The sequence below is a fragment of the Lutra lutra genome, chromosome 18, assembly GCF_902655055.1.
Source record: "Lutra lutra chromosome 18, mLutLut1.2, whole genome shotgun sequence".
NCBI classification, from domain to species: Eukaryota; Metazoa; Chordata; class Mammalia; order Carnivora; family Mustelidae; genus Lutra; species Lutra lutra.
Genome location: NC_062295.1, coordinates 39,814,865 through 39,839,709, shown reverse-complemented (window position 1 = coordinate 39,839,709; position 24,845 = coordinate 39,814,865). Strand labels below are relative to the sequence as shown.

Sequence of the window (24,845 nt, the reverse complement as noted above, 5' to 3'; positions counted from 1 at the left end):
AGTTTTAAAGGGCCACCTTGGCATTTTACTTTGAAAAGTAACCCTCTTTGCAGAGGATGTGACAAAGGAAACAGCCAGGGCAGCTGCCCTCTGGGTGATAAGGATCGGCCCTGGGTGATAGAATGTCGCTTCTGCTGCGGGTGTGTGTGCACGGCCCTGGGACCTCTCTGGAAGGTCTATTGAGCGCCCACTGCTGGCCGGTCATGCCGAGTCCTGTGGGATCACAGGAACCCCGTGCTAGCCGCGCCCAGTGTCCCAGAGGGAGGGCACCGTAGCAGATGGCGCGTCTGGAGCTGTGCCGAGTGCTGGGAGAACATCCTGGCTATATGGCTTCTGTCCCCGAGGATGGGTTATGGGCAAGAGCCACAGGTTCTGACCTTGGCCTCAGGGGGACCCACAGCAGGTCCTCTGTGAGGATTTCAGATCAGGAGGTGGCACTGGCCTCTTCTGCCTGGGCTCATTTTGTTTTAGCCACTTTGTCAGTGACTAAATCAGCTGAAAGAAAGTTTGATTTGTCACCTACCCATCTCTGTAAACCCAGTGTTTTGTGCACTGTTTAATAAAACATAACTGTCGGGGTGCCTGGGGGATCAGTCGGTGATGCATCTGCCTTTGGCTCAGGTCAGGATCCCAGGGTCCTGGGATCAAGCCCCACATCGACTCCCTGCTCGGCAGGGAGCCTGCTTCGCTCTCTCCCACTCCCCCTGCTTGGATTCCCTCTCTCACTGTATCTCTCTCTGTCAAACAAACAAATAAGGTCACTAAAAAAATTAAAAAACGTAACTGTTCACTAGATGATGCTACGTGGGGCTTCCAGGGGTAAAAAGGAGGTTCCTTTTTCCAGTGTTTCTTAAGAATGGATAGCATTTTCTAAGAAAATAATGTGTGCTAAAATTATTTCAGAGATGTTATAGTGTTTTTCTGTGTCTTTGGTTTTGCCATTTCCTCGAAGCTCTGTTTTTAACCCTTGTGTGACTTGTAAGTTTTGAGATTTTTCAGGCACGTTTTCTAGATTGTTAACTAGATTAGTAAAGACATTCTAAATAGAAAAAATTCAAATTGTATGTGCCCACAGCACTAAAATTCATTCTTGGTTAAAATATTCAAGAACCAAACAGCTTTATATTTTTATCTCTACCGTATGATGACAGTATAGCAGTATGTACTCAAGGGGCATTGAAGGAGAAGCCTAGCTGGGGCGCCTGGCTGGCTCTGTGGGTTAAGCCTCTGACTCTTGATCTCAGGGTCGCCAGCTTGAGCCCCTCATTGGGGAACCTACTTTTAAAAAAAGAATCTTAACTCTGATTTTATTTTTATAACTTTCTGTAAACTTTTAAAATTTTTACTTTTTTTAAAGGTTTTATATTTTTCCTTTGCTGGAGAGAGAGAGAATACAAGCAGGGAGAGCAGCCGGCAGAGTGAGATTCTCAGCTGAGCAGGGAGCCGGATGTGGGACTCGATCCCAGGACCCCGGGTTCATGACCTGAGCTGAAGGCAGATGTGTCACCGACTGAGCCACCAAGTGTCCCTAAACATTTTTTTTTTAAAGATTATTTTTTTATTTGACAGAGATCAGAAGTAGGCAGAGAAGCAGGCAGAGAGAGAGAGGAGGAAGCAGGCTCCCTGCTGAGCAGAGAGCCCGATGCGGGGCTCAATCCCAGGACCCTGGGATCATGATCTGAGCTGAAGGCAGAGGCTTTAACCCACTGAGCCACCTAGGTGCCCCGCTAAACATTTTTTTAAACTCTGATTTTAGAACCCTACTAAGAACTGCATATTTGTAAAGGTTCCTAAGTCCTCAGGTTTGTAACGGAAGTTCAGCCTGAACAGAGGCCCTCTCCTCCTCCTGTGCTTGCCAGCCTGCATGTTCTCTTAGCTGCAGGTAGATCGAGGTACAAGGAGACACTGAGTGATCTTTTCTGCTCGCAGATGCTGCGCTCAGCCCTGTGGCCCCTAACGTGTGCTTTTCCTGGTTGGACATGGGAGCTCCGTGCCCGCCCTGAAGAAGCTCTCTTTCGGGGGCACCTGGGTGGCTCAGTGGGTTAAAGCCTCTGCCTTCGTCTCAGGTCATGATCCCAGGGTCCTGGGATTGAGCCCCGCATCAGGCTCTCTGCTCAGCGGGGAGCCTGCTTCCTCCTCTCTTTCTCTCTCCCTCTCTGCCTGCCTCTCCCCCAACTTGAGATCTCTGTCTGTCAAATAAATAAATAAAACCATAAAAAAAAAGAAGCTCTCTTTCACCAGTATGGAGGAGGCGCCCTTGTGCACTGTGCCCAGCCTCCCCAGGCGGGGAGAGTCCTGCCCTGGGGCTCTGGACCTGGGGCCTGCAGTGGCCCCTCACAGAGTCCTAGCAGCCAGAGCAGAGCACTCTGAGGACAGTGGAGCCTGGATAGGGCCCCTCTTCTTTAGCACATGCGTTTGCAGAATGTCAGCCTTAGATTCTTTCCAGGGCTTTCTGATGCCGTCGAAGACATTTTCAATCTGCTTTTTCACCTACTGTTGTATGAGTGCAACTCAGCTTTCCCTTGAGTCTCAGGCTGGGGCCAGTAGAGGCAGGGCCCTGATCCCAGCAGGAAGGCTGTGGTGTTCGGGGGATGGACACGGAGGCTGGGAGCAGCGTTTTGAAATTGCTTAGTGCTCCCGTTTAGTTATCAGTGGATCTGGAACCCAAGTTGCACGTTTGCTGTTGGGAGTTCTGGCATGCGTCTGCCAGGTCCAGGCTGACGTTCCCACCTGTGGACTCCTAGTCGGAGCTGTTCACACTGCTGGTGGTCTTTGCCTTTAGACCTGGGAGTGAGTGAGTCTCCATCTCAGGGGTTGCTCACTCAGAAGAAAAGCAGTGTTGAAAGGATTGAGAGCACAGCTGTATAACTCCGTTCTACCAGATGTTCAAGCTCACTGTTGAGCATTGTGTGCCAGGCACTGCCTTGCACACACGATTTCATTTCATCCCTCTTGCCACCTTATTCCATTTTCCTTCTCTGTATTTAATGCGCACATTTCATGGAGGGAACTGAAGAGTGATTTAAGTATTAGGGTTAGGGGACAGGGGGAGGGAAAATGGGAGAGAGCAGGGTCAGTGGAGAGAAGGACCGGGTAAATTCCAGGACCGTTCACCGTCACATCCAGGAACTCTGCCTCGGTGAGCGTGGAAGAGAGCAGCCCATCATCCCTCCCTTCGGAGACTCTGGGTCCCGCCTCTTTGTGGTTCTGCTTTGTGGGTGTTTGGTCCTCTAGTGCTTCTCCAGGGAAAGAGTGGTTTTTCTGTCCTGTGGACTAAGCCATGGCCAGAACACCCCCCTGGGCCACGGGTCAGGCTCTGCATGTGGCTCTGTACCTGGATGCACTTCATGTGGTCCGAGGAGTGAAATCAGAACTACTTGGAAGAGGTAGGCACGTGTTTACTGGGCCTGGGCTATAGCAGCTGCTGAGCTGTGCCTATCGCTGTCCCCTCTGCACCCCCTCCACTGTCCCCTCCTGTCCTGCTTTCCTCCAGAGCCACACTGCCCAGTGTTCCTTCTAGAGTCTGGTGTCTGTCTGCACTGGTCCTCTGGAGGGTGTCCTCTCTGGGCATGTTATTATGTCCGTGTCTCCTCTCCTGGCCCATCTTACCAGGAATCTGCCACTGTCTGCTGTATCTCCCGGTTCTCACTGGTTATGTTTTTGATGCAGTCGCTGCTGGAATCCTGTCATTCCTGGGATCCCATGATAGCCAGTGGCTGTGCTTGCTTCTTTGGTTGGATTTATTTCAGTGACAAGAAATTCAGTTTATTTATTTAGGAAATTATTTTTTCAGTAGGCTCCATGCCCAGAACCAGATCCAAAACGGGGCTTGAACTCATGACCCTGAGATCAAGACACGAGCTGAGATCAGGAGTCAGACACTCAACCAACTGAACCACCCAGGTGCCCCAAAATTAAATTTATTTTTAAATTGTGGTGTAAGGCCTACCTGAAACCTGGCTAGAGATGGTATGGTTCAGCCTTGTCATCTGGCTCATTGATGGGAAGAACCAGGTTGAAAAATAGGGCTGTAGTTGGTCTTACACCTCCTGTTAGCTTCTGAAAACACCGTTAGAAACTAACCAGAATCTCTTTCAGGTGGTTAAAAATGTGAGAACATATAAATGTTAACTTTTTAAATGAGTATGTGAGTTCTTGCACAGGGCTTCCTCAGGCTCTGGAGCTCCCCTTCTGTGCTGAGTCACGGGCTGGAGCTCCTGGGTCCTCAGCGGCCTTGTCAGGAGAGCCGGCCCCCCCTCCACAGTCTGCTAGTAGGGGCGGAGCTGGGACCGGAGCCCAGATCCAAGGACTCCTCCCTGTCCTTAGCCGCAGGCTCTAATGTCTCTGTGTCCTGGTCCTGATCTTGGAAGTGAATGCTCAGGTATTGGCTTTGGGGCTTCTGCCCTTGGTTGTTTGTAATGGTGAACTCTGTAAACTTCAGGGATGTGGTCACTAAGGGTATGTCAGACACCAGTTGTAGCACAGTTGGTAGAAATTAGTGATTAGGACAGCTTTTTGCTGGGGTTTAATAATGTTGGTAATGCAGGTGTTGGAGAATATTAAGTGGGAATGAAGTTGGGAAGTTGGGGTTCTGTTAATCAGTGGGTAATTAATAGGAAATAAGAACCTAGTCCGTGGTCACCTCTGGAGAATGAGGACAGATATGGGGCATTTACAGTGTCCCCCTCCTGGGCCTTTCATGGCTGCCTGTTGAGTGAGTGTTCAGCCCACGGTTGTCAGGAGCCTTTGTGACGCGGCTGGGGTGGAGCTTGGGCCAGGAGGGGCTGTCGGTCGGTCCTCGAGGCCAGGTGCCAGGGAGCCAGGCGTGCCCGGGAACCTTGCTGGGAGGGGACGTGGCGGGAATGCGCTTGGTTCTGCTGTCCTGCTGCCCCTGCACCTGGACTTGAGCGTTGGCTGGAGTAGGCCCTGGGGGGGATCAGGCAGGGGAGCAGGTGGACAAACACATGGGTAATGCCATAGTGCGTTGATCTGTGCGGAGACATTGGCATGTGCACTCGAGTGCCATGGAAGGCTGAGGAGCGCATGTTGAAGGGTGCTTCACGGGCAGGTGGCTGGGTCTCTGAGAAGAACTGAGGAGTGTGGAAATGAGGAGTTTTGTGGTGTTTGTTGAAATTAGTAGTTAATATTTCTGTGTTTAACTCCATAAAGAACATCCGTGGAGCCCCCAGGTGGCTCAGTTATGCATCTGACCAGGCATCTCCCCTCTGGTCTTGATCTCAGACTTGTGAGTGCAAGCCCTGGGCGTGGAGCCCACTTAAAAAAATTTTTTTTGGGCTGTTTCAAAGAAAATGGTGTGAATCAGAGTACTTTTGGTTTAGTTCCGAGAAAATAGTCATTTACACATAAATATTTTTTGTCCATGCTGGTCTTTATTTTTAATTTTTGTTCCGTAGATTTTTCAGTAATAGGTTATGAACCATTTCACTACCATGTGTTTTTTAACTTTTTTTTTTTCTTTTTAAAGAGATTTTATTTATTTGAGAGAAAGCACGAGTGGGGAAGAGGGGGAGAGGGAGAAGCAGACTCCCCACTGAACAGGGAGTTTGATGCGGAACTCGATCCCAGGACCCCGGGATCATGACCTGAGTCAAAGGCAGAAGCTTAACGGACTGAGCCACCCAAACGCCCCTGCTTATTTTTAATTTGGTGTGTGTGCGTGTGTATGTGTGTGTGTGTGTGTGAGAGAGATTGTGTGAGAGAGAATATTTTTAGCCAGAGGAAAGTTTGAGTCATTCCAAAGAAATTTAGATGACAATCTGAAAAACAAAACTACTTTTTTAAAGTAGGCTCCACACCCAACGTGGAACCCAACATAGGGCTGGAACTTATGTGAGATCAAGACCTGAGCTGGTACGAAGAGTTGGACACTTAACTGACTGAGCCACCCGGGCACAGCAAACCATTTTTTGTTTGTTTATTTGTTTTTTTTTTTTTTTTTTTAAGATTTTATTTATTTATTTGAAAGAGAGAGACAGAGTGAGAGAGGGAACACAGGCAGGGGGAGTGGGAAAGTGAGAAGCAAGCTCCCCGCCTACAGAGCCCGATGCAAGCTCAATCCCAGAACCCTGGGATCATGACCTGAGCTGATGGCAGAGGCTTCATGACTGTGCCACCAGGTGCCCCCAAACCTTTTTTTCCCCTTTTTTTAAAGATTTATTTATTTTTAGAGAGAGTGCATGTGCACTTTGAGGGGAGGGATGGGTCGGGGAGAGGGAGAAGGGAATCCCAAGCAGACTCCTCACCCTGAGCAGGGAGCCTGACTTGGGGGTCAGGCTCAATCTCACAACCTGAGCCAAAATGAAGAGTTGGACGGTTAACCAACTGTGCCACCCAGGCGCCCTAAAAAAAAATTTTTTTTAAGATTAAATTTTAAGTAGTCTTTATGCCAAATGTGGCTTGAGCTCAAAACCCTGAGATCGATTGGACTGAGCCACCCAAGCATCGCCCCAAACCTTTTTAATTAAAAGATAATCAGTGTTCTTTGGGGGAAAAATAAAAGTGTAAGCCATGCCTTCAGCTCATGGGTCATTCAGCCTGCAGTTTTCCTGTTCGGCGGTGCATGGGCAAACGGTATCTAGAATGAGTGCTTGACCGTGGATTAGGAGGCCGTTCTGTTTTATTTAATAACAATGAAAACTTAGTGCAGGAGAATGAGAACATTTTGATACCTTTAGGAATTTAAAAATACATTTTAAAAAGGGTCTGAATCACTCCCTGGTTTTTGGAAAGTGCCCCAGTTGTCATAATTATGAGTGAGTAGTCTAGGGTTTTCCCTTTCACTCCTGTGGGCGTGTCATTCTAGGGAACTAAACAGAAGGACTTGTAACTATGAGAAAATTTTATTTCCTTTGCTTAGCCAATAAAAGCAACGACTGTTAGTTTGTCTCACTCAAACTGTGGTGGTGATGTTTGGGTCCTCAAGTATGTGCCCTGGGTTGGCTGCAACAGACAGGACTTGTCTGTGTGTTTCTACCCTGTTAACACCCTGCATTGCTTTTTCCCCACTTCTGCAGTATGACTTGAGGCCGTGACCATGGATTTTTCTCGGCTTCACATGTACACCCCTCCTCAGTGCGTGCCCGAGAACACTGGCTACACCTATGCCCTCAGGTGAGCGCGCTTGCATCGGTCCTCGTCCTCTGTCACCTGCCCGCTCACGAATGCCAGGGAGGGCTTTCTTGCCACTTGCAGCCAAGGCTGTCTTTTGAAAGGGCAAATAACTGCCAAGTTCCTCTGGTACCGCGGCTTTAGGAGACTGCTAAACCACCGTGGAGATGGTGAGGTTGTTTTGTTTTGAAAACCAAACGTTCTGGTGACTCAGGGTGAGTCATTGCCAATGTCCTGTTGTAGACCCCACCCAAGTGGCTGTGGTCTCCCGGGTAAGTCTTCGTGGTTATGGGTAGGGTTTTGCGACTGGTATTAACGGCGGGATATTTGACATTAACTGAAATAACCTGGAAAGTGATTTGCCTTTGAGAGGAGGAGGTATCTGGAGCAGAATTGTGACCAAGCCCCAGGTCTCAGGAGGAGCGCCGCCTGCGGCTCCGCATCCTGTGCTGTTCCTGACCTGACACTGACTGTCTGGGAGGCCCGGCTAGTTCACCGGGTGGGAGGGGTCACGGAGACGAGGCCGAAGCCCTGTGCAGCTTGGCCTAGTGCCAGACAGCGCAGCAGTGGGCGGGACCTCCAAGGCAACGAGGAAAATGCCTTTGTAAAGTTTTCCAGTGGCTTATCTTCTAAAGGATAAAACTAGAGTAGAAACTGTAAGAAAACTGGAAGGTATTTTAGCAAAGGTACTTTTTAACTGTGTTAGTCAAACTTCACATTTGATAATTGAGTTTTTAATTCATAGTTTTAGATTATGTCACCCTTTGACTGTTTTTGTCAAGAGTCCTGAAATACTTTAGAACAAAGGGAGTGGGCCGACTCAAGTAAAACTATTCCTTACTCTGTATTGTAGAGTGTAGAAATAATTACTCCTGGCAACTTATTTTTAGTCTTTAGAACCTGTTTTAAATACAGGTTTTTATTTTATTTATTTAAAGATTTTATTTATTTGACAGACAGAGATCACAAGTAGGCAGAGAGGCAGGCAGAGAGAGAGAGGAGAAACAAGCTCCCCTGCTGAGCAGAGAGCCCGATGCGTGGCTCGATCCCAGGACCCTGAGATCATGACCTGAGCCGAAGGCAGAGGCTTTAACCCACTGAGCCACCCAGGCGCCCCAAATACAGGTTTTTAGAAATGCACGTGTGTAGGTCTCCCCTTGGGGACATGGCCCTGTGAGTTTCAGCAGTACCACCATCCCTCCCACCCCTACCACCCCCTGCCCTTCAGGTAGACATGTGGGTGGGGGCCATGGGAGCAGAGGAGAAGTAAGCAGAGGGGTGGTTCCTGTGCTGGGCTTCGGGCTTGGACTGTGTCTGAGGGCGGTGGGCCCCAGGGAGAGGTTTGAAGCTAGGAGTGGTATGACCAGGCTTGGGCTCAGAAGGGTGCTGAGGCTGGCAAGGTGGGTAGCAGGTTAGGGGATGGGGGGCTGCTCGGAGACCAGGGCACTGGGGAGTGCTGGGCAGAGCAAGGGTGTTCAGAGCCCGGGACTGTGTGGGCCCCAGGGTGCAGATGGGGGAAGGGAGGGTGGGGAGAGCAGAGCCCTCAGCAGGAGACTCTGTAGGACTGGGGGCGGGGGCGGGGTTGTAGGCAAGAGAATGGGTGGCATGCTCTGATCTGGGCGTTGGTGTGGCGTGTAGGGCTGTGCCCCCGTCGCTGGGGTGAGGGGGGCAAATGGTGAGGGGCAGCCGGTATTGGGGGTGGAGTGCAAGCCTGAGGCTCACACGCATAACTTTCGCCTCTTGTCTTTCCACTTGCACCTCTGTAGCCCCTTTGAGACCTCCCCGTCACCCAGTTCTGCTTGAAGCTGGGGGTCCCCACAGTCCCCAGCCGCCTGGCCGCCTTGGTGGGTCCTTCCCTCAGTGCTGGGGACTCTGCATCCCTGGCCGACAACTGTCCAGCATGTCTTCATTGTGCTCTCCGTTGTGCACATGGAGGATCCGCCAGCATCCTGGTCATTCCACTTACTTAATTAAAATATTTTTCTACTGTGGAGATTGCCATTAGTGTAAAAGTCTGGGGGCAGGAATAAGCCCTTCTGTCTTCCCCCCAGTTTCCACGCTTCTGGCACTAGGCCCCTCCCTCCCTCTCCAGTGGGGTGTTGCGAAGCACATCTCTAAAAGATGATACTTGAAAAACAACTAGCCAAAATACTAATATCACACCAAAAGCTCCTAGTAGTTTTTAAATTTTTACTTATTTTTTAAAAGATTTTATTTATTTGGGGGCGCCTGGGTGGCTCAGTGGGTTAAAGCCTCTGCTTTCGGCTCGGATCATGGTTCCAGGGTCTTGGGATTGAACCCCGCATCGGCCTTTCTGCTCAGCAGGGAGCCTGCTTCCCTCTCTCCCTGCCTGCCTCTCTGCCTACTTGTGATCTCTCTCTCTCTCTGTCAAATAAATAAATAAAATCTTTTAAAAAAAAAAGATTTTATTTGACAAGGAGAGTGAACACAAGCAGGGGGAGGGGCATAGGGAGAAGCAGGCTCCCCAGAGAGCAGAGAGCCCCATGTGGGCCTTAATCCCAGGACCCTGAGACCATGACCTGAGCTGAAGGCAGACGCGTCACTGACTGAGCCCCCCCCAGGCGCCCCAGCTCCCAATAATTTAAAACAACCCCTGGTACCTCTGTAACACACCGGAGAGTCACTGCTCAGTTTCTCGGATCTTCATCTTTGTTTTAAATCAGCAGGATTCTTGCATTTTCCCTGAGTGTTGGCCTCTGAGGTTCTCCTCTGTGTGTTCCTGTGAGCTGGTGGTTAGACGCAGAGGTTTGATCAGTGCCGGGCTTGTGTGTGCGTTGGCAGGACGACACCCTTCCTTCCTAGCAGTGGGGGCCTGGCATCTGGTTTGGTGTCCCTGAGGAGCCCCCAGCTCCACACACGATGGGGATGCAGCTGTGGGGACACTGACTTGGGCAGGAGGCCGAGGTTCTCAGAGGCCCGTCCCCCGGCCCCTGCAGAGACAAGGAGACCCCGCTCAGATGGCAGCCCACGCTGGAGGCAGCGGTCTGACTGCCACCCTGTGCTACCATGGTCTCTGCCACAGAGGCCATGAGGCCAGAGTGTGTCAAGGAGGGTCCCGAGGACAGGGCCGCCTGGCAGGTCCCAAGAATGCAGCCCCCTGGGAGTTTGTGCACAGACACAACCTGAACACAGCAGCGGGGGCAGGAGTTGGAATGAAATGCGTCGAGTGAGTGTAGACAACTTTTTAGCCAGTGTGGCTGGTTAGAGGAGGAGAAAGGGCTGGCCCTGTTGACGTTTGTTTTTTCTGGCACCGTAGGCACAGATGGGAGGGTGTCTACATGCTGATGGTTAGGGGCCACACAGAGGTTGCAGGGGAGGGAAGAGGCACCAGACAGAGAAAGCTCACCTGGAGCGCACAGATGGCTGTTGGAATGGCGCGTCTGCTGTTGCGGGGAAGGAAGGGGAAAGGGCCACAGGAATGGGGGTCATTCCATAGGCTCCGCCTGAGAGGGGGCTGATTTCCTGGGGAGGAGGAGGGGCAAGCCCTTCCGCACCCTAGAGCCAGAGGTGGGGTGCGGCGGGAGAACACTGCTGTGGTTCCCAGGGGTTGGCAGCTGTCTGGTATAGGGGCACAGCTGGGTTGGTCCCGGGGTCCCCACTGCTGGGACCAAGAGGCCAGCGGGCTGTGGCAGTAATCCCCAGGCAGAACCCAAGTGAGGCTGAAGGCCCCTTGCAGCAAAAGATGCCAAACGGCGGGTGATGGATGGTTGGCTCGGGGGCGGCCGCAGGGCTCACATAGAGAAGAAGAACTGGGACCCATGTGGGTTGGGGCAGGTTCCTGTATGGGACTTGCTCTGCGCCGTCCCCCTGCCCAGCGGCCGAGCTGCTCTGTGGTGATGTTGCAGCTCTGCACAGCCCTGGAGGGGGCTGGCACCACCAGCCGCCAGGCACCGGCCGGCCTCTACAGCTCGCAGCTTCCGCCTATGGCACATTGTTCTCTAGTCTTTTAATTAGAAGTGCATCTAAATAACTGACATTTCTAAAAGAACATTTAATTGATAAGGGACCGAAACTCCACCCTGCTCTGAGGGATTAGGTGTGTCAGTATCTCCGGGGTCTCTCGTATATACTAGTTATAATAATGGGCTGTGACATGACGCTGGCTGAGGGGCTGGCTGGGCTGGGTGCCTGGTAGCTCACATCTCCTGCAGATGTTTGCACCTTTCTGCCCAACTCTGGGCCCGTCGGCCTGCAGGAACCTTGTAGGAATAATGGTTGGGATCCCAGCCTAGGGTAGAAGGGCACTCCTGGCTGGTGTGGCCCTGGGACCGCAGCCCTGGCGTGCATCCAGAAGGCACCATGTAAGCACGGAGACCCAGACCAAGTGGCCTGTGTTAGCCCTGTCTCCGGGGAAAGGTGGCCCCACAGGGGGGTCCAGACTCAGAACCTGGAATGGCTGCTCCCTCCTTCCCTCCCTCCCTCTGAGCCCTCTTGCTTTGGAATTCAGTGTGTCCACCTCAGACTGAAAGGGCCTGAGGCCCCATCTGCTTTCTGCTCCAAAGGTAACCACTGTGAGCAGTTTGAAGGTGCCTTCCCACTCTCTTCTGTGCCTTTCCCTACCTGTGTGTGTATACGAATGTGGACTTCTGCTTTTTTTAAGGGGATAGACCATTCTTTTTTTTTTAAGATTTTTATTTATTTGGGAGAGAAAGTGTGTGTGCACTCATGATTTGGGGGAGGAGCAGAGGGAGAGGGAGAGGCAGATTCCCCACTGAGCAAGGAGTGTGAGGCAGGACTGGATCCCAGGACCAGCACGACCTGAGTCAGAGGCAGTTGTCCAACTGACTGAGCCACCCAGGGATCCCTCTCTTTTTTGTTTTTTGTTTTAAGTAGGCTCTAGGCCCAGTGTGGGGCTTGAACTCACGACCTGGAGATCAGCGTGGCGCGATCCACCAAGTAAATGTCCCGTGTGCTTCTGTTTTAATAGTTTGTTGTAACGTAAATAGGATGATACTAGTGTCTTTTCCTTTTCTGTTTAACAGTATGTACAGATCTCTCATGATCATGTTACAGAATTTAGGCAGATGTATCCTGATTCATTTAACTGTTCCCCTGCTGGTGGACAGTTCCCAGTTGTCTGCTGTTGTACCTGTATTTGCTTCTTCCTGGCCCTTCCAATCACACTGACAGGGTTTAGAACACTCTTTTGATGGCCAAGGCATTCCAGGTTCTGTGTTGGAATCCTGGGCCCCCTGCTAGACAGCAGTGTTTCAGGCTGGGGCCTCCAGAGCCCGTGGGCTGGGCTGCATCCTGTCAGCTCACTCACCAACACCTAGTTCCGTGCTGGTCTAGAGTGGCCAGAGTCACACCTGTTTTGGGGCTTGGACAGAGGTAGATGGACTTGGATATCATTGTCTTCTGATGTTCAGGTTTTTCATAAATGGCTTAGATGAAGAGGAAGAGTGTGCTGGGGGAGGGGACTGGTCCAGAGTTACACAGTAAATTCTGACTGGAAAGAAGAGAATTTTCTTAAACTAAGATTGTACTTGTATAAAATATTTTTGGAAGAAGAGTATAACCCATACTTTAGATTATACTCGAGTTCTGCTTCCGTCCTTGCCGTGTGCTCAGCGTGGGTGACTGTGGTATGTCTGAGCCCCTGCCCCAGCCTCTGGCGAGAGTGAGGAAGGGGGCTCTTCCTGAGGCTGTTTGAGACCCCTCAGTGCAATGGCAGGTGGGAGCAGCTGGTGTTTACTTACTCCTGGTTTGCTTGAAAAGTTTTTAGTATCAGATCTAATATATTTATGGTGAACGTGATTCTGAAAATACTTTCATATAATATAAAACATAAGGCAAACTTGTCCTTAGCTTGCTTCCTTTGCTTGAGAGCCTCATGGTTTCTGCTGGTTTCTAGACGCTCAGCCCAGCCTGCTCTCCTGAGCGGGGCTGTTGTCCTGCTGCTTCCTGGATGCCTCCCTGTGGGTAAAGAGGCCTGCAGGACAGGGGCCCCCCTCCAGCGGGGTAGGCAGCCCCTCCTCAGCCTCCAAGTTTGTCTCTTGCCCGCTTTGCTGCCCTCTTTGGCCAGGAAACCCTCAGCCCACGCTCCTCTGCTCACAGCACTGTCCCTGCCGAGTGTGGCTCATCTCCAGCTGTAAGTGTGGGGTGCTCACTGGCGGGGACCTCGCAGTCGTCAGCAGGATGGTCTGGGCAGATCAGGAAGTACACTTCCCTTGCCAGGGGAGGCACAGGATAGATGCTTAGTTAAGGCATCTCAATTTGGAAGAACTTTCTAATAGCACAAAAGTATGCATCTTTTAGTTGGAGATGATTATGTGCAGGGGTATTGAAGTGACTTTGTGACCAGCTTGTGTCTGGCTTTCTGGTGAGTTAGACACAAACTAGTGTCGCGTACTGCATAGCATTCTGCTGCTTTTCTCCCTGTGGGGTTAGCGGTCCTGTGGTCACCATGTCCTTAACTGCTCTGGCAGACATAGAGTCTGCTAATAAATGCATTCTGACTCTTTAAGGATGTTGACGTAGTTCCAGGTGGAGGTTCTCGTGAGCATGTCCTCACACAGGTTAGGGTTAGCTCTAGACTGAAATATTTGCGTGCTTGGGGCCTCGATCCCATAGGTGGTGTGGCCAGAGCGTGTCTGTGGTGAGCATTAGTTGTCCCCCGATTTGGGTGACTTCTGCTTTGTAGAAAAGTCGTCACACAGTGAAATGACTATTTTTAGAATCTGCACTAGATCCGTACCCGTTGTGTTCACTCTTTGGTGAGGATGTTTCAAAAGTGGCTGTCTGCATTCTTCATCTCTGACCATGTTTTTCCTTCTAGTTCAAGCTACTCTTCTGATGCGCTGGCTTTCGAGGCTGAGCACAGACTGGACCCTGTGTTCGATTCTCCAAGAATGTCCCGCCGTAGTCTGCGGCTGGTCACCACCACGTGTGCCGTGGAGGACGGCCAGGCTGGGGATGCTCACTTCTGCACCAACAGCGCTGTGTCCCTGAAGGACCGTGTGGCCAGGTGAGCGCTGCTTCCCATGTCCCATGACATGCTTGAACGCCGTGCAAGCCGAGTGAGCAAGCTTTCCGGTCCATGAGACCACATGCTTGTGTCTAAGGCTGTGTGTGTGTACATGCACACTCACGCCTGAAGTCGTAGCCCTTCTTTGGGACAGTGTGGCTTGTCTGGTGCTTGTGCAGGCTAAGGTTGCTGGTTCACGGGCTCTTTGCACCGACAGCTGGCCTCCAGCGTCCTACATGGGGGCTTGCCTTACCAGATGGTTGGGTGGCGCTGAGCTCTGCATCGTTAACACTTGGTCTGTTGATTGGAATCTGTGTGACCTAATAGACGCATCCATGAGGTTTAGCTGTTCACCTCTGATCATGATTGCGTCCACTTGATTTCTGAGCTCCCCGTGTGCCCGTCACATGTGCATACCCAGGAAGATGCAGTGTGCAAAGTCTTCGTGCCATTTCAAGATAATGTTCTGTTGCTCATGTAAGAATGATGAGTTTCCCGTCTGAATGGTCATCTTACGCTCAGACTGGGGCAGTTCCTGTGAAGACAGTGGTGGAAGGCCAGCTTACAGCTGGGCCGGGCACTGGCAGTCGAGGCCGCGTGTGCCGCACACTCACTGTGGGTCACGCAGAGCGCAGGAGAACGGGACTGCACCTCCACGGACTCAGGACATGTGCTGGAGGGCCCCAATGACTCCCTGTGGGCGCCCTAGCGAGGCTGTTGTCTGCCCAGGGCAAGGCCGTAGGCGGTATCCGGGCACAGCATACTCAGGTTAAGAGCACGTGGCTGTGTCCTGGCTCACTCCCTCGAGGACAGAGTCGTCTTGTCCAGCCTGGTGCCAACATTCATGAAGTTTGTCTTCAGCGGTTTTGTTGTCTGTGCTGAATACGGGTACACAAAATGAGGTTGCAGCCTTTCCTTGCTGTCCTTAATGCCGTTCCATCTTTACCAGTGAGTGAGAAATTAAGCAGGGTATCTGTGTGCACACGCTTGTTCTGGAAAGGGGAGGAGTTAAATTTATAAATCATAATTTTTATTTTAACTTCTTTTTATTAGATTATTTTAAATTTTAACTACTTTTGGGTCGTGAGGACCAAAATAATCTGAAAACTGTCTTGTGTGTACAATTTTAGAAGCCGCTCTGACCCCAGCTTCAGGATTCCTGTGTTAGATCAATGGGCGTTTCATTACAGCAGAGAAGACAGAAGAAAATGGCCTTAAAAATACTGTATTTGTTTTTAGAGATTTTGTATTGGTAAAATAGAATTCTTTTGTATTTACCGTAGGAAAGAAGTCTATAAACTTGTTCCTTTTATTCTTTTCTTCTTAGAACAGTAAAACAGCGCAGGAGTACAAGCAAGCCAGCTCTTAGTATAAATCATAGCTTGAGGAAGGCTGTGTCCTGTGCTGCAGGCCAGAGTGGTGCTAGCACGCTGTCAGGGGCGGCCTGCCTGCGGCCTCCTGTGCTGGACGAGTCTCTTATCCGTGAACAGACCAAAGTGGACCACTTCTGGGGTGAGTCATCTGCCCCTTACAGGGTGGGAGAAACAGCGGGAAGACCCAAACTTTCCTCCAGACTCAAGTGCAGAATGTAGGCAGTGTGTTATAAACCCCGGCTGCTTCTGCTGGTTGTGCTTGCGCACACTCCCTGGCGATGTGAACCGGAAGTGGTTAGGACGTAATCTGGTAACCGCTTTCTGGGCGTGCTGTTTCCATAAGAGAGGGGAGCACGGTTGTTACAAAAATTCACCTGTGAACGTCAGGTTCCAGACAGCTCTCAGCAGCAAGGCAGACGGTATTTTTGTCATTAGGAAGCACCCCACATGGACGAATTGACTGTAGGAAGCAGTGTGGCTCATGAACCTTCTTATCTGAGGCAGCGGCTGTGACCCCGTCCTTGCCGTGGGTTGGGTGGCAGCCACAGGATATGCACCTGCTTGCTTGGTCCTCTCCATGTTTTGGTCAGCCCCCTTGAGAAGACCAGAAGATGCAGATCAGCTCCCAGAATTTTGTGTGCTGATTCGGGGCAGCCTCGGGATTGCTGCTTGTTCCGTTTGGCTCGGCTAGCCAGGGTCCCAGGCGACGCCAGAAGCAGAGGGTGCTGGTGGGGCTTCTGCCTCTCCATACCCGGGTCTTATCTTCGTGTCCCCTCTCCAGGTGTGTGTGTGCAAGTGCCTGTGCAGGTGTGTGTGTGCAGGTATGTGTCTGCGCGCAGGTGCATATGAGCGCAGGTGTGTGCAGGTGTATGTGTGTCTGTGCAGGTGTGTGTGTGTGTGTGCAAGTGCCTGTGTGCAGGTATGTGTCTGTGCAGGTGCAGGTGCAAATGCCTGTGCAGGTGTGTGTCTTTGTGCAGGTGTGTGAGTGCAGGTATCTGCAGGTACACGTGCGTGTGTGTGCATGTGCCTGTGCAGGTGTGTGTTTGTGTGAGCACAGGTGTGTGGGTGTGTGTGCAGGTGTATGTGAGCACTGGTGTGTGCATGTGAGCATAGTTGTGTGTAGGTACATGCATGTGTGTGCAAGTGCCTGTGCAGGTGTGTGTATATGTGTGCATGAGCACAGGCATGTACAAGTGGCCTTTGCAGGTATGTGTGTGCAGGTACATGTGCAAGTGTCTGTGTGCAGGGGTGTGTGTGTGCAGGTGCATGTGAGCGCAGATGTGTGTAGGTGCTTGTGCGTGTGTAAGTGTGTGCAGGTGCCTGTGAACACAGGTGTGTGCGAGTGCCTGTGCAGGTGAGTTTTTTGTGAGCACAGGTGTGTGTACCTGTGCAGCAGGGGGCCATGTGCAGGTGCAGGTGTGTGCCTGTGCAAGTGTGTGTGTGCAGCTGGATGTTCATGTGCTTGCCGGTGTATGTAGGTGCATGTGAGCACAGGTGTGTATATGTGTGGAGGTGTGTGGAGGCGATCTTTCTGGAGATGTGCTTTTATCTTGAATCAGAAGATGGTGCCTATATATATCTCAAGGAGTTTCTATTAGTTGCAGGCGTTTCAGGAAATAAATCTTGACTGTTTCCAACATGCTGATTATTAATCATTGTAACTTTTACTTTTTGTGTATTTGGGATTTGTTGTGATAATTGGAGCTCATAAGCAAACATACGTGTGTGTGTGTGTGTGTGTGTTTTAGGTCTTGACGACGATGGAGATCTTAAAGGTAACTATTTTAGTCCTTTTTTTCTACCCACTTTTCAAGATAGAAGTTTCTTTTTTAGGTGTCTCCAGATGGTGATAACACTGGTTTCCTCTACTTTTTTGTGAACTTTAGGTGGAAATAAAGCTGCCACTCAGGGAAACGGGGACCTGGCAGCAGAAGGCACCAGAAGCAACGGCTACACGTGCAGTGACTGCCTCCTGTTGTCCGAGCGCAAGGACACGCTCACTGTGCACTCGGCCCCCCATGGGGCGTCGCCGAGGCTGTACTCAAGGAACATGAGTCAGAAACAGGAGTCTGTCTCTTTGAAAGGTTAGAAAAAGATTTCGTGTCCAAACATTCCTACTTTTTTTTTTTTTTATAAACTTGGTTTTATAGGGCTCTTGACATCTTTACTGTTTCCCGTCATTGCTTGAACTCAAAATTGTCTGATAACAATTTTTTTTTTTTAAGATTTTATTTCATTTGAGAGAGAGCACGCGCACAAGCAGGCAGGGTGGCAGGCAGAGGGAGAGAGAGAAGCAGGCTCCCTGCCAAGCAAGGAGCCCGATGTGGGACTCCATCGCAGGACCCGGGGATCATGACCTGAGCCAAAGGCAGCTACTCAACCGACTGAGCCACCCAGGCGTCCCTGTCTGATAAAAATTTAAGAAATATACAAAAAATGAACTTTCTTCCAGTTTATCTATCCTCTTTGGATTTAAATTTTTTTGTTCATAGTTTTGTGCCTGGAGTGTCTGAAATTCTGTGAATTTGAGCTTCGGGTAAACAGAGGCAGACTCTCCTTCAGGGAATCCTGGTGGCAGTGTGTGGCCACTTTGTTTTCCCATGGGGTCATGGATGCTCCCATGAGTGGGAGGAACAGCTTGGTGGCGGTTCACGCCCATGACATGAGGAGCATGTGGTCTCTGTGGTTACATAAAAGTCTGTGAGCTCAGGGTTCCTCAGGAGTGTGTGATGCTATCGTGGGGAGTCCTCATGTGCCTGTGGCCTGTGTGCCCGTGGCCCGTTCACTAGCCGCGGTGGGCTTCAAGGCCTGGCTGTACTTGCTTGAACAGAGAGGACCTCGGAAGTGGCTCCAGATCCACTGGGGCTGCCACAGCTTTTCTAGGCAGGCCGTCCCCCTGGGCCGGGTGCTCTTTGCCTCTCCTCTTTGCCTGGGTCCCTGGGGAGAGCATAGCCGCAGATCCCCATCCAGGTTCTGTTGCTCAACCAAGACATACCTGCTGGCTTGGGCACTCACGCCTGTCCATGACTCCCTGCCTTGTGATCATGGAAAAGCCAGGGAGTCCTGGTTGCCTTGTCTTCAGTCCCCCATCTGTTTAAGCTGGTCTGCTTGGTCAGGCTCAAGGGCATAGTCAGGTGGGCAGGGATCCAAAAGGGCAGACCTGTTGTCTGTCACTCTGTTCCTGGCTGTGTCCTCCACATGAGGGCATTCAGTGTTTTTCAGATGACTGTTTCAATGTCATGCAGGATGGTACCAGGAGTAAAAGCTATTTCCATCTTAGTGTCTCATCCTTGTGGCTCAGGTTTCTGGTTCTTCTACTTTGGGTTATTGACACTGTTGGCATTAATAGATCAAAACAGGGAGGCGGGAAATGGAGGGGGCAGAGTTGGTCTGAGGAATTCGTTCCTCGCACCTTCTGGATTGTGGTGGCCAGCATCGCAGAGTCCTCTCCGGCTTTCCCTGGCCTGCGCCCCAGCCCTGTAGTCCTGTTGCTCTCCGTATCTTCTATACCGGCACACTGGGCTTTAGCTGGCTTAAGAAGCTCACTGGTAAGTGATGGAGCTGGAGCCTGGAGCCAGATGTCAGGCCTCCAGGGTGCTCCCCCCGAGGCACCATGCCACCTCCTTAGGGCTAACCATCTGGGTGGAGCCCGGGAGCCAGGCCCGGCACCCAACTGCACTGTATGCAGCTGTCAAACATATTGTGTGTCTGGCTTTATGGAGGCTGTGTTTTGAAGCATGACCAAGAGGAAGATAGTAAAAGCATGTTCCACCAACCATAACCTCATGCGATATCTGCTCAAGTGAGCATGTGTAGAAATACTCCCTGCTTTCCTGCAGCCTCTCGCTCGCATCTGGTAGAGGTCACCTCTGTTTCTTGCCAACAGCCAGCTGTCTTCATCCTGATGCTGTGGTGGGCTTTGACAGTCTGAGCTCAGCTCAGATGCAATGGGCCAGGTGTGGTTTTGGGAGTAGTCTCTGGAAGTCCCTTGTACTTTTTTGCTTGAATTGGTCTTGATTTTTTTTTTTTTTTGAAGATTTTATTTTATTTATTTGACAGAGAAAGAGAGCGAGAGAGGGAACACAAGCAGGGGGAGAGTGAGAGAGAAGCAGGATTCCTACCGAGCAGGGAGCCCAACGTGAGGCTCGATCCCAGGACCCTGGGATCATGATCTGAGCGGAAGGCAAATGCTTAACGACTGAGCCACCCAGGCACCCCCTGTCTTGAATGTTCTTGAGGGGAAAACAAGCTATATTTTTATCTACTCTGGGCCTCTGTGCTTATCCCCTTCCTTGCTGTTTTAAATTATAATAATGATTACAATCAGCACTAATTTAAAAACCTCTGTTCCTAATTATTTGGGTAAAGCGTTTATCAAAGACCATTTGGAAATCCCAGACATAGGCAAGGAAGAAAATTAAAGTCGCCTGTAACCTACCATCCAGAGGGGAGGCTGGGTCCAGCCAGCTTTCCCCCGTTGCCTGTGGAGACCATACTGCGTGAATTGTCACGTTACTGCAGTTACTGAAAATACATACAAGTCTTCTCGAGCATGAATTATTAATACCCGACACATTTTCTGTCTTCGTTTTTGTTTTTACTTATTGTTCTGGTTGTATAGTCTTGGAATGGTACAGGTAGAAGAGGTTCCTTCCCTTTGTCCTTCCTCCATCCCTGTCTGGTCTCCCTTCTAGAGGGAACTGGAGCTAAGAGTAGGAGATCACGGCGAATTCTTCTGCTTCTTAAAATGACGTAAAATGCACCTAGCATAAAATTAGCTGTTAAGCATCTTAAAGTATATGATTCACTGGCATTTTTAGCACATTCACAATGTGCGACTACTCCTCCATTTTGCTTTTGTGCACTTATAGAAATATGTCATATATTTCTATAATGTCATATCCTACATGCTAGCATGGTGTGGATATGACTTTGCAGCTTTGTATTCTGTGCCTGTTCAGATGGACTTTTTTTTTTTTTTAATTTTATTTATTTATTTGGCAGAGATCACAAGTAGGCAGAGAGGCAGGCAGAGAGAGGGGGGAAGCTCAGCAGGGAGCCTGATTTAAGGCTCTATCTTAGGACCTGAGATCATGACCTGAGCTGAAGGCAGAGGCTTAACCCACTGAGCCACCCAGGCGCCCTGGGTGGGTTTGATTCTTTCCGATGCTTACCTAACACTGCCTTTATGGTTGTATCAGAGTGTATTTAATCAGTGTCTGTCTAGATGGACATTCACATTCTTTCTGTTTGAATGCCATTAAAGATTTTATTTATTTGAGGGATGCCTGGGTGGCTCAGTTGGTTGGACGACTGCCTTTGGCTCAGGTCATGATCCTGGAGTCCCGGGATCGAGTCCCGCATCGGGCTCCCGGCTCCGCGGGAGTCTGCTTCTCTCTCTGACCTTCTCCTCGCTCATGCTCTCTCTCACTGTCTCTCTCAAATAAATAAATAAATAAAATCTTTAAAAAAAAAAAGATTTTATTTATTTGAGAGAGTGAGCGAGCATGCTGGCGTACACGTGCGTGAGCAGGGGGAGGGGCACAGAGAGTGAGTCTCGGACAGACTCTGTGCTGAGCTCAGAGCCTGACACAGGGGCTCAGTATCATGACCCTAAGATCATGACCTGAGCAGAAGTCAAGAGTTGAATGCTTCACCAGCTGAGCTACCCAGGCACCCCTCTGAATGCTTCTGGAAATGGTGTTCCCTGGGTGTGTCCCTAGAGTGTATGTATTTGTGTACGTGGGCAAACCCTTCCCTAGGGTAGACAGACTGGAAAGAGAACGGCTGCGTTCGTGCTCATGGACCCACTTGAGCCGTATGGTTTGAGTCCTCAGCCTTTCGAGGTTTGGGTGAAATGCAGCCGTGATAGGATGTGAATTTCTGGCGCCCATCCAGAAGGCTTTTTAAAAGACTTGGAAGTCTTCCTTGGGACATCCAGCAGTGCTCTACAGGAGAGCTCCTGCGAAGCGCGAAAAGCTGGACCCTCGGGGCCTTCCCAGTCCTCATAGGGAGGCACCCAGGAAATGAGAAATGGAAAAAACAGTCCTCCGTGTCCTCTGTCTTGCCTGTGGCAGGTCTGAACTTACACCTTCCGTTGGCTGTAGCTTAGAAAGGAGAGAGGCCACGGCTTTGACATTATTTTTTTTTTTTTTTTGACGAAAAATCGTCATTCGTCTGGGTGGCTTAGAGCCACATGTGGCTCATGGAACCAGCCTCAGGCTTTGGAATAATCGGGACTCGTGCCCATCTCCTTTGGGCGCACGGAGGAGCCCAGTGTTCCCATCCCGCCGGGCACGGCTGCAGCTGGAGCCGGTGGGCCGCCTGGACATGGCTGTGGCTTGGGGGGCAGCCCCGACGGCCCCGCTCTCCCAAAGAAACTAGCCAGCAGTTAAGGAATATTTAAAAAGTAGTTCTAGTCTGCACCTTCTAAGTAAAAGTCACTGCTGGGGACAGAGAAGTTCTTGTGCGATTCCATTTTAAGTGGACTCCCGCTGGCTTCCCAGAAGCCGGAGCCTGGCGTTCCCGCCCCGCGGCCGTGTGAACATCCTCACCGCGTGCTCCGCTGGTTGTGTGCTTGTGCTGCCCATGTTTTGTCGGCTCCTTGGGTAAGAGATGGAATTGCAGTGTGTGTGATTATCAGCGGGATGGACTGCAGGTCACCCCTTCATAAGCGTTTCCTGTGTTCGCGGAGCATCGCCAGCGGGCGACAGTCGCGGTGTTGCTGCCGGCAGGGTTGGCTCGCCGCTGTTCCACGGGCATTTTGGTGTGGTGCTCTGATCGCCGGTGGCTACCAAGTAGGCGATTTGAAAAAGGAAACATGAAAAAACTCATTTCTTTAAAATCTCTCCCACCCCTACTTCACTGGTTCCAGCTGGCCACACGCCAGACGTCCTGACCTCATGCAGGGCTTCCCAAACCAGGAGAGGATGTGGACAGGTCTCAGAAGCACTTCTGGGTCTACACTTGATGGAATAAAAACTTCTAGTAGCTGTAACTTGTAGACTCTCGCCTTACCCATTTTAGGTTAACAGAGGAAAAGTTGTCAGGGATTCCGTGGTGTCTTCTGAAGCCGCAGGCACTAATGACAGGTAGCAGAGGACAGTGGGTCCTGTGATGGCCCTGCTCCTTGCAGAGGCTTATGCCGCTGGTTGCAGATAGATGCTCTAGCAGACGTCTCTGAAGCTGCTGGACATGTCTGGGGGTCCGTTCCTGTCAGGTGACAGAAGACAGTCGGTAGGTGGTGAGCAGGTATCTAGGCTTTGGAGTATGTGTGAGCAGGATTGGGGTGCAGTCACCTCACGCAGGCTCTTCCGTGCAGGCTCGCCTATGACCAAGACGTGGCGTGCGGCTCTCAGTGTGGGGCTGCTGCGCAGCTCGGCCTCCGTCAGGAGGTGACATGTGTCCTTATGGGTCCTCCCAGGTTGTCATCTCTGATGGTCGTGTGAAAAGTTGGTTCTGTTTTGCCCAAAGTGAATGATTTGGCTATCTGACTTTTCAGGGGGAGGAAGTGTTGACTTTTTGGGAAGAAATAACTGTGTTCACGGTTTTTCAATAGGCGGTGCCCCTTTCCACACGGATAGGATTTTGTGGCTGGCCAAGAACACTTCGTCATCCTTGTCATCATTCTTAGTCCAGCTTTTTCGAGTGGTTTTAATGAAGCTCAATTATGAATCAGAAAATTACAAATTGAAAAGTTACGAATCAAAAGAACGTGAATCAAAAAGCTATAAATCAAAAAGCCATGAATCAAAAGGTATTTAAATCATTTTTTTTCCTCTTTTTTCCACCTAATAATGCTTTCAAGGTGGAAAAAACACTCCTTTCCCAGCGTGGTGCTTCCTCCACGTCTCTCCTCTCGTGCTCTTATGCGGATGTTCTCATGATGCTTTGCTGGGGTCTTCCTGTGAGGAGCTGGTAGAGGTTTCTATGCTCTTGTACTGGTTCCACTTTCTGAAAGAGGAATGGTGTTTCAGCACTTTTAAAGTCCTTTTTTAAAAACTAAACGTACTCAAGTTTGATTCTTATGACCTCTTTCAAACAGAAACCATTTATTATGAGTGGCATTTGGAATGTAGTTGTCGGTAGCCATTCCTAAGCAGGCCTGTCTCCGTGTTGCGTCGGCTGTGGGGCCTTGTTTGGTCAGGTGGGGCTTGAAGCTCCCTCCGCCCGCAGCCCGGCCTGCCACCTGCGCCGCCCCACCATGCCTCACCTGTGCACGGGAGCTGGCGGCCGTCAGCCTGGCACATGCCCTCTCGGACCGTGTGGCCCTTTCGCCGCCCAGGATGCGTCAGAACCCCACCTGGACAAGGGTCTCTGAGCCTGTTTTGCGTGTGTTGCAGCTCATTCCAGTCACTGTGGGACAGTGCATGTAGGAGGGCTTCTCAGAGAGGACGGCCACCTCAGTGTGACAGGGGAGTCCTTATGTAAGTATGGCTTCACGGTGCGGGGGCTCCCACAGGGGGCGGTGTGGGGCTGCCGACGCGGACCGGGCACCCCCCTCGCTCGTGCACACTTGTAGGGGCCAGGAGCCTCCAGATTGCATTTGCTTAGATTGTTTTCTTTTTGTGTGTAATTTCCTAATTTTCTCAAACTGACATTGTTGTGCACAGTTCCGATGGACCAGGTTTGCATCGTAATCTGTCAAATTAACTGCTTGTCACCACCACCCGCAGGTGATGACTGTAAGAGGAAGGAACTCCTTGAGACGCACACAGCTGTCCGCTCGCAGTCCTCGAGTCCAAAAAGGGTAGCAGGGGCCATTTGGCACATCTTTGCTTATGCAGGTTGTCATTTGCACCTTTTTATTTTGTTCTTATCATATTCTTCACAAATGCTATAGTTCCTTCTTTGTATTGGCCCGTCAGGTGCTTGTAATACTGACTTGAGCTTAAAATACAGAGGATGTCATTCTTGAAAAGCTTTTTTGTAAATGTATTTAGTAAAAGTTACATGTATGTCAAGTAGCTTGCTTTGAGGTGAATCAGAGGCCAAGAAAGGCTGGTCGCCCTCCCATGGGGCAGTTGGTCTGACAAGAAGCTGCTTGTCCCATGCCTGGTTGCCGGGACACACGGCATCTCTCCGGTGACTGCTGTGTCCTGAGCCGTTGCCACACAGAGGCGCACACGTGAAGTTAGAGGTTTTGCGATTTATACCTGTAAGCTTCTTGCCAAAAGGCACCTTTTTAGACCGTTTTTTTAAAGTTGAGCTTCAAAAATAATGGTCTCTTAACTACTAATAAAACAAAACGATAGATTAAAAGAATCCCTTTAAACCGTGTTTCTTTTCACATCAAGTATAGGGTCAGGAGTCAGCACACACATGCTTAGAGGAGTGTATGGCTTCCAGCAGTTACT

The 24,845-nt window shown here is 50.5% G+C and overlaps 1 protein-coding gene across 7 annotated transcripts in view; it reads left to right on the top strand.

The window, feature by feature from the left end:
* SUN1 (Sad1 and UNC84 domain containing 1) overlaps positions 1–24,845 on the top strand; it is a 52,855-nt gene that overhangs the window by 9,325 nt on the left and 18,685 nt on the right. For 2 of the 7 annotated variants that reach the window (XM_047713590.1, XM_047713589.1), the window contains exons 1-4: positions 13,928–14,116; positions 15,444–15,628; positions 17,238–17,264; positions 17,376–17,573. In XM_047713590.1, coding sequence (XP_047569546.1) covers positions 14,001–14,116; positions 15,444–15,628; positions 17,238–17,264; positions 17,376–17,573 — 526 coding nt within the window. In that variant the 5' untranslated portion in view covers positions 13,928–14,000. Of the gene's footprint in view, positions 1–4,318; positions 4,382–5,847; positions 5,872–7,034; positions 7,132–13,927; positions 14,117–15,443; positions 15,629–17,237; positions 17,265–17,375; positions 17,574–23,047; positions 23,246–23,831; positions 23,916–24,164; positions 24,276–24,845 lie in introns of those variants that run through there. The other 5 variants (XM_047713586.1, XM_047713587.1, XM_047713585.1 and 2 more) reach the window with 5 other exon arrangements.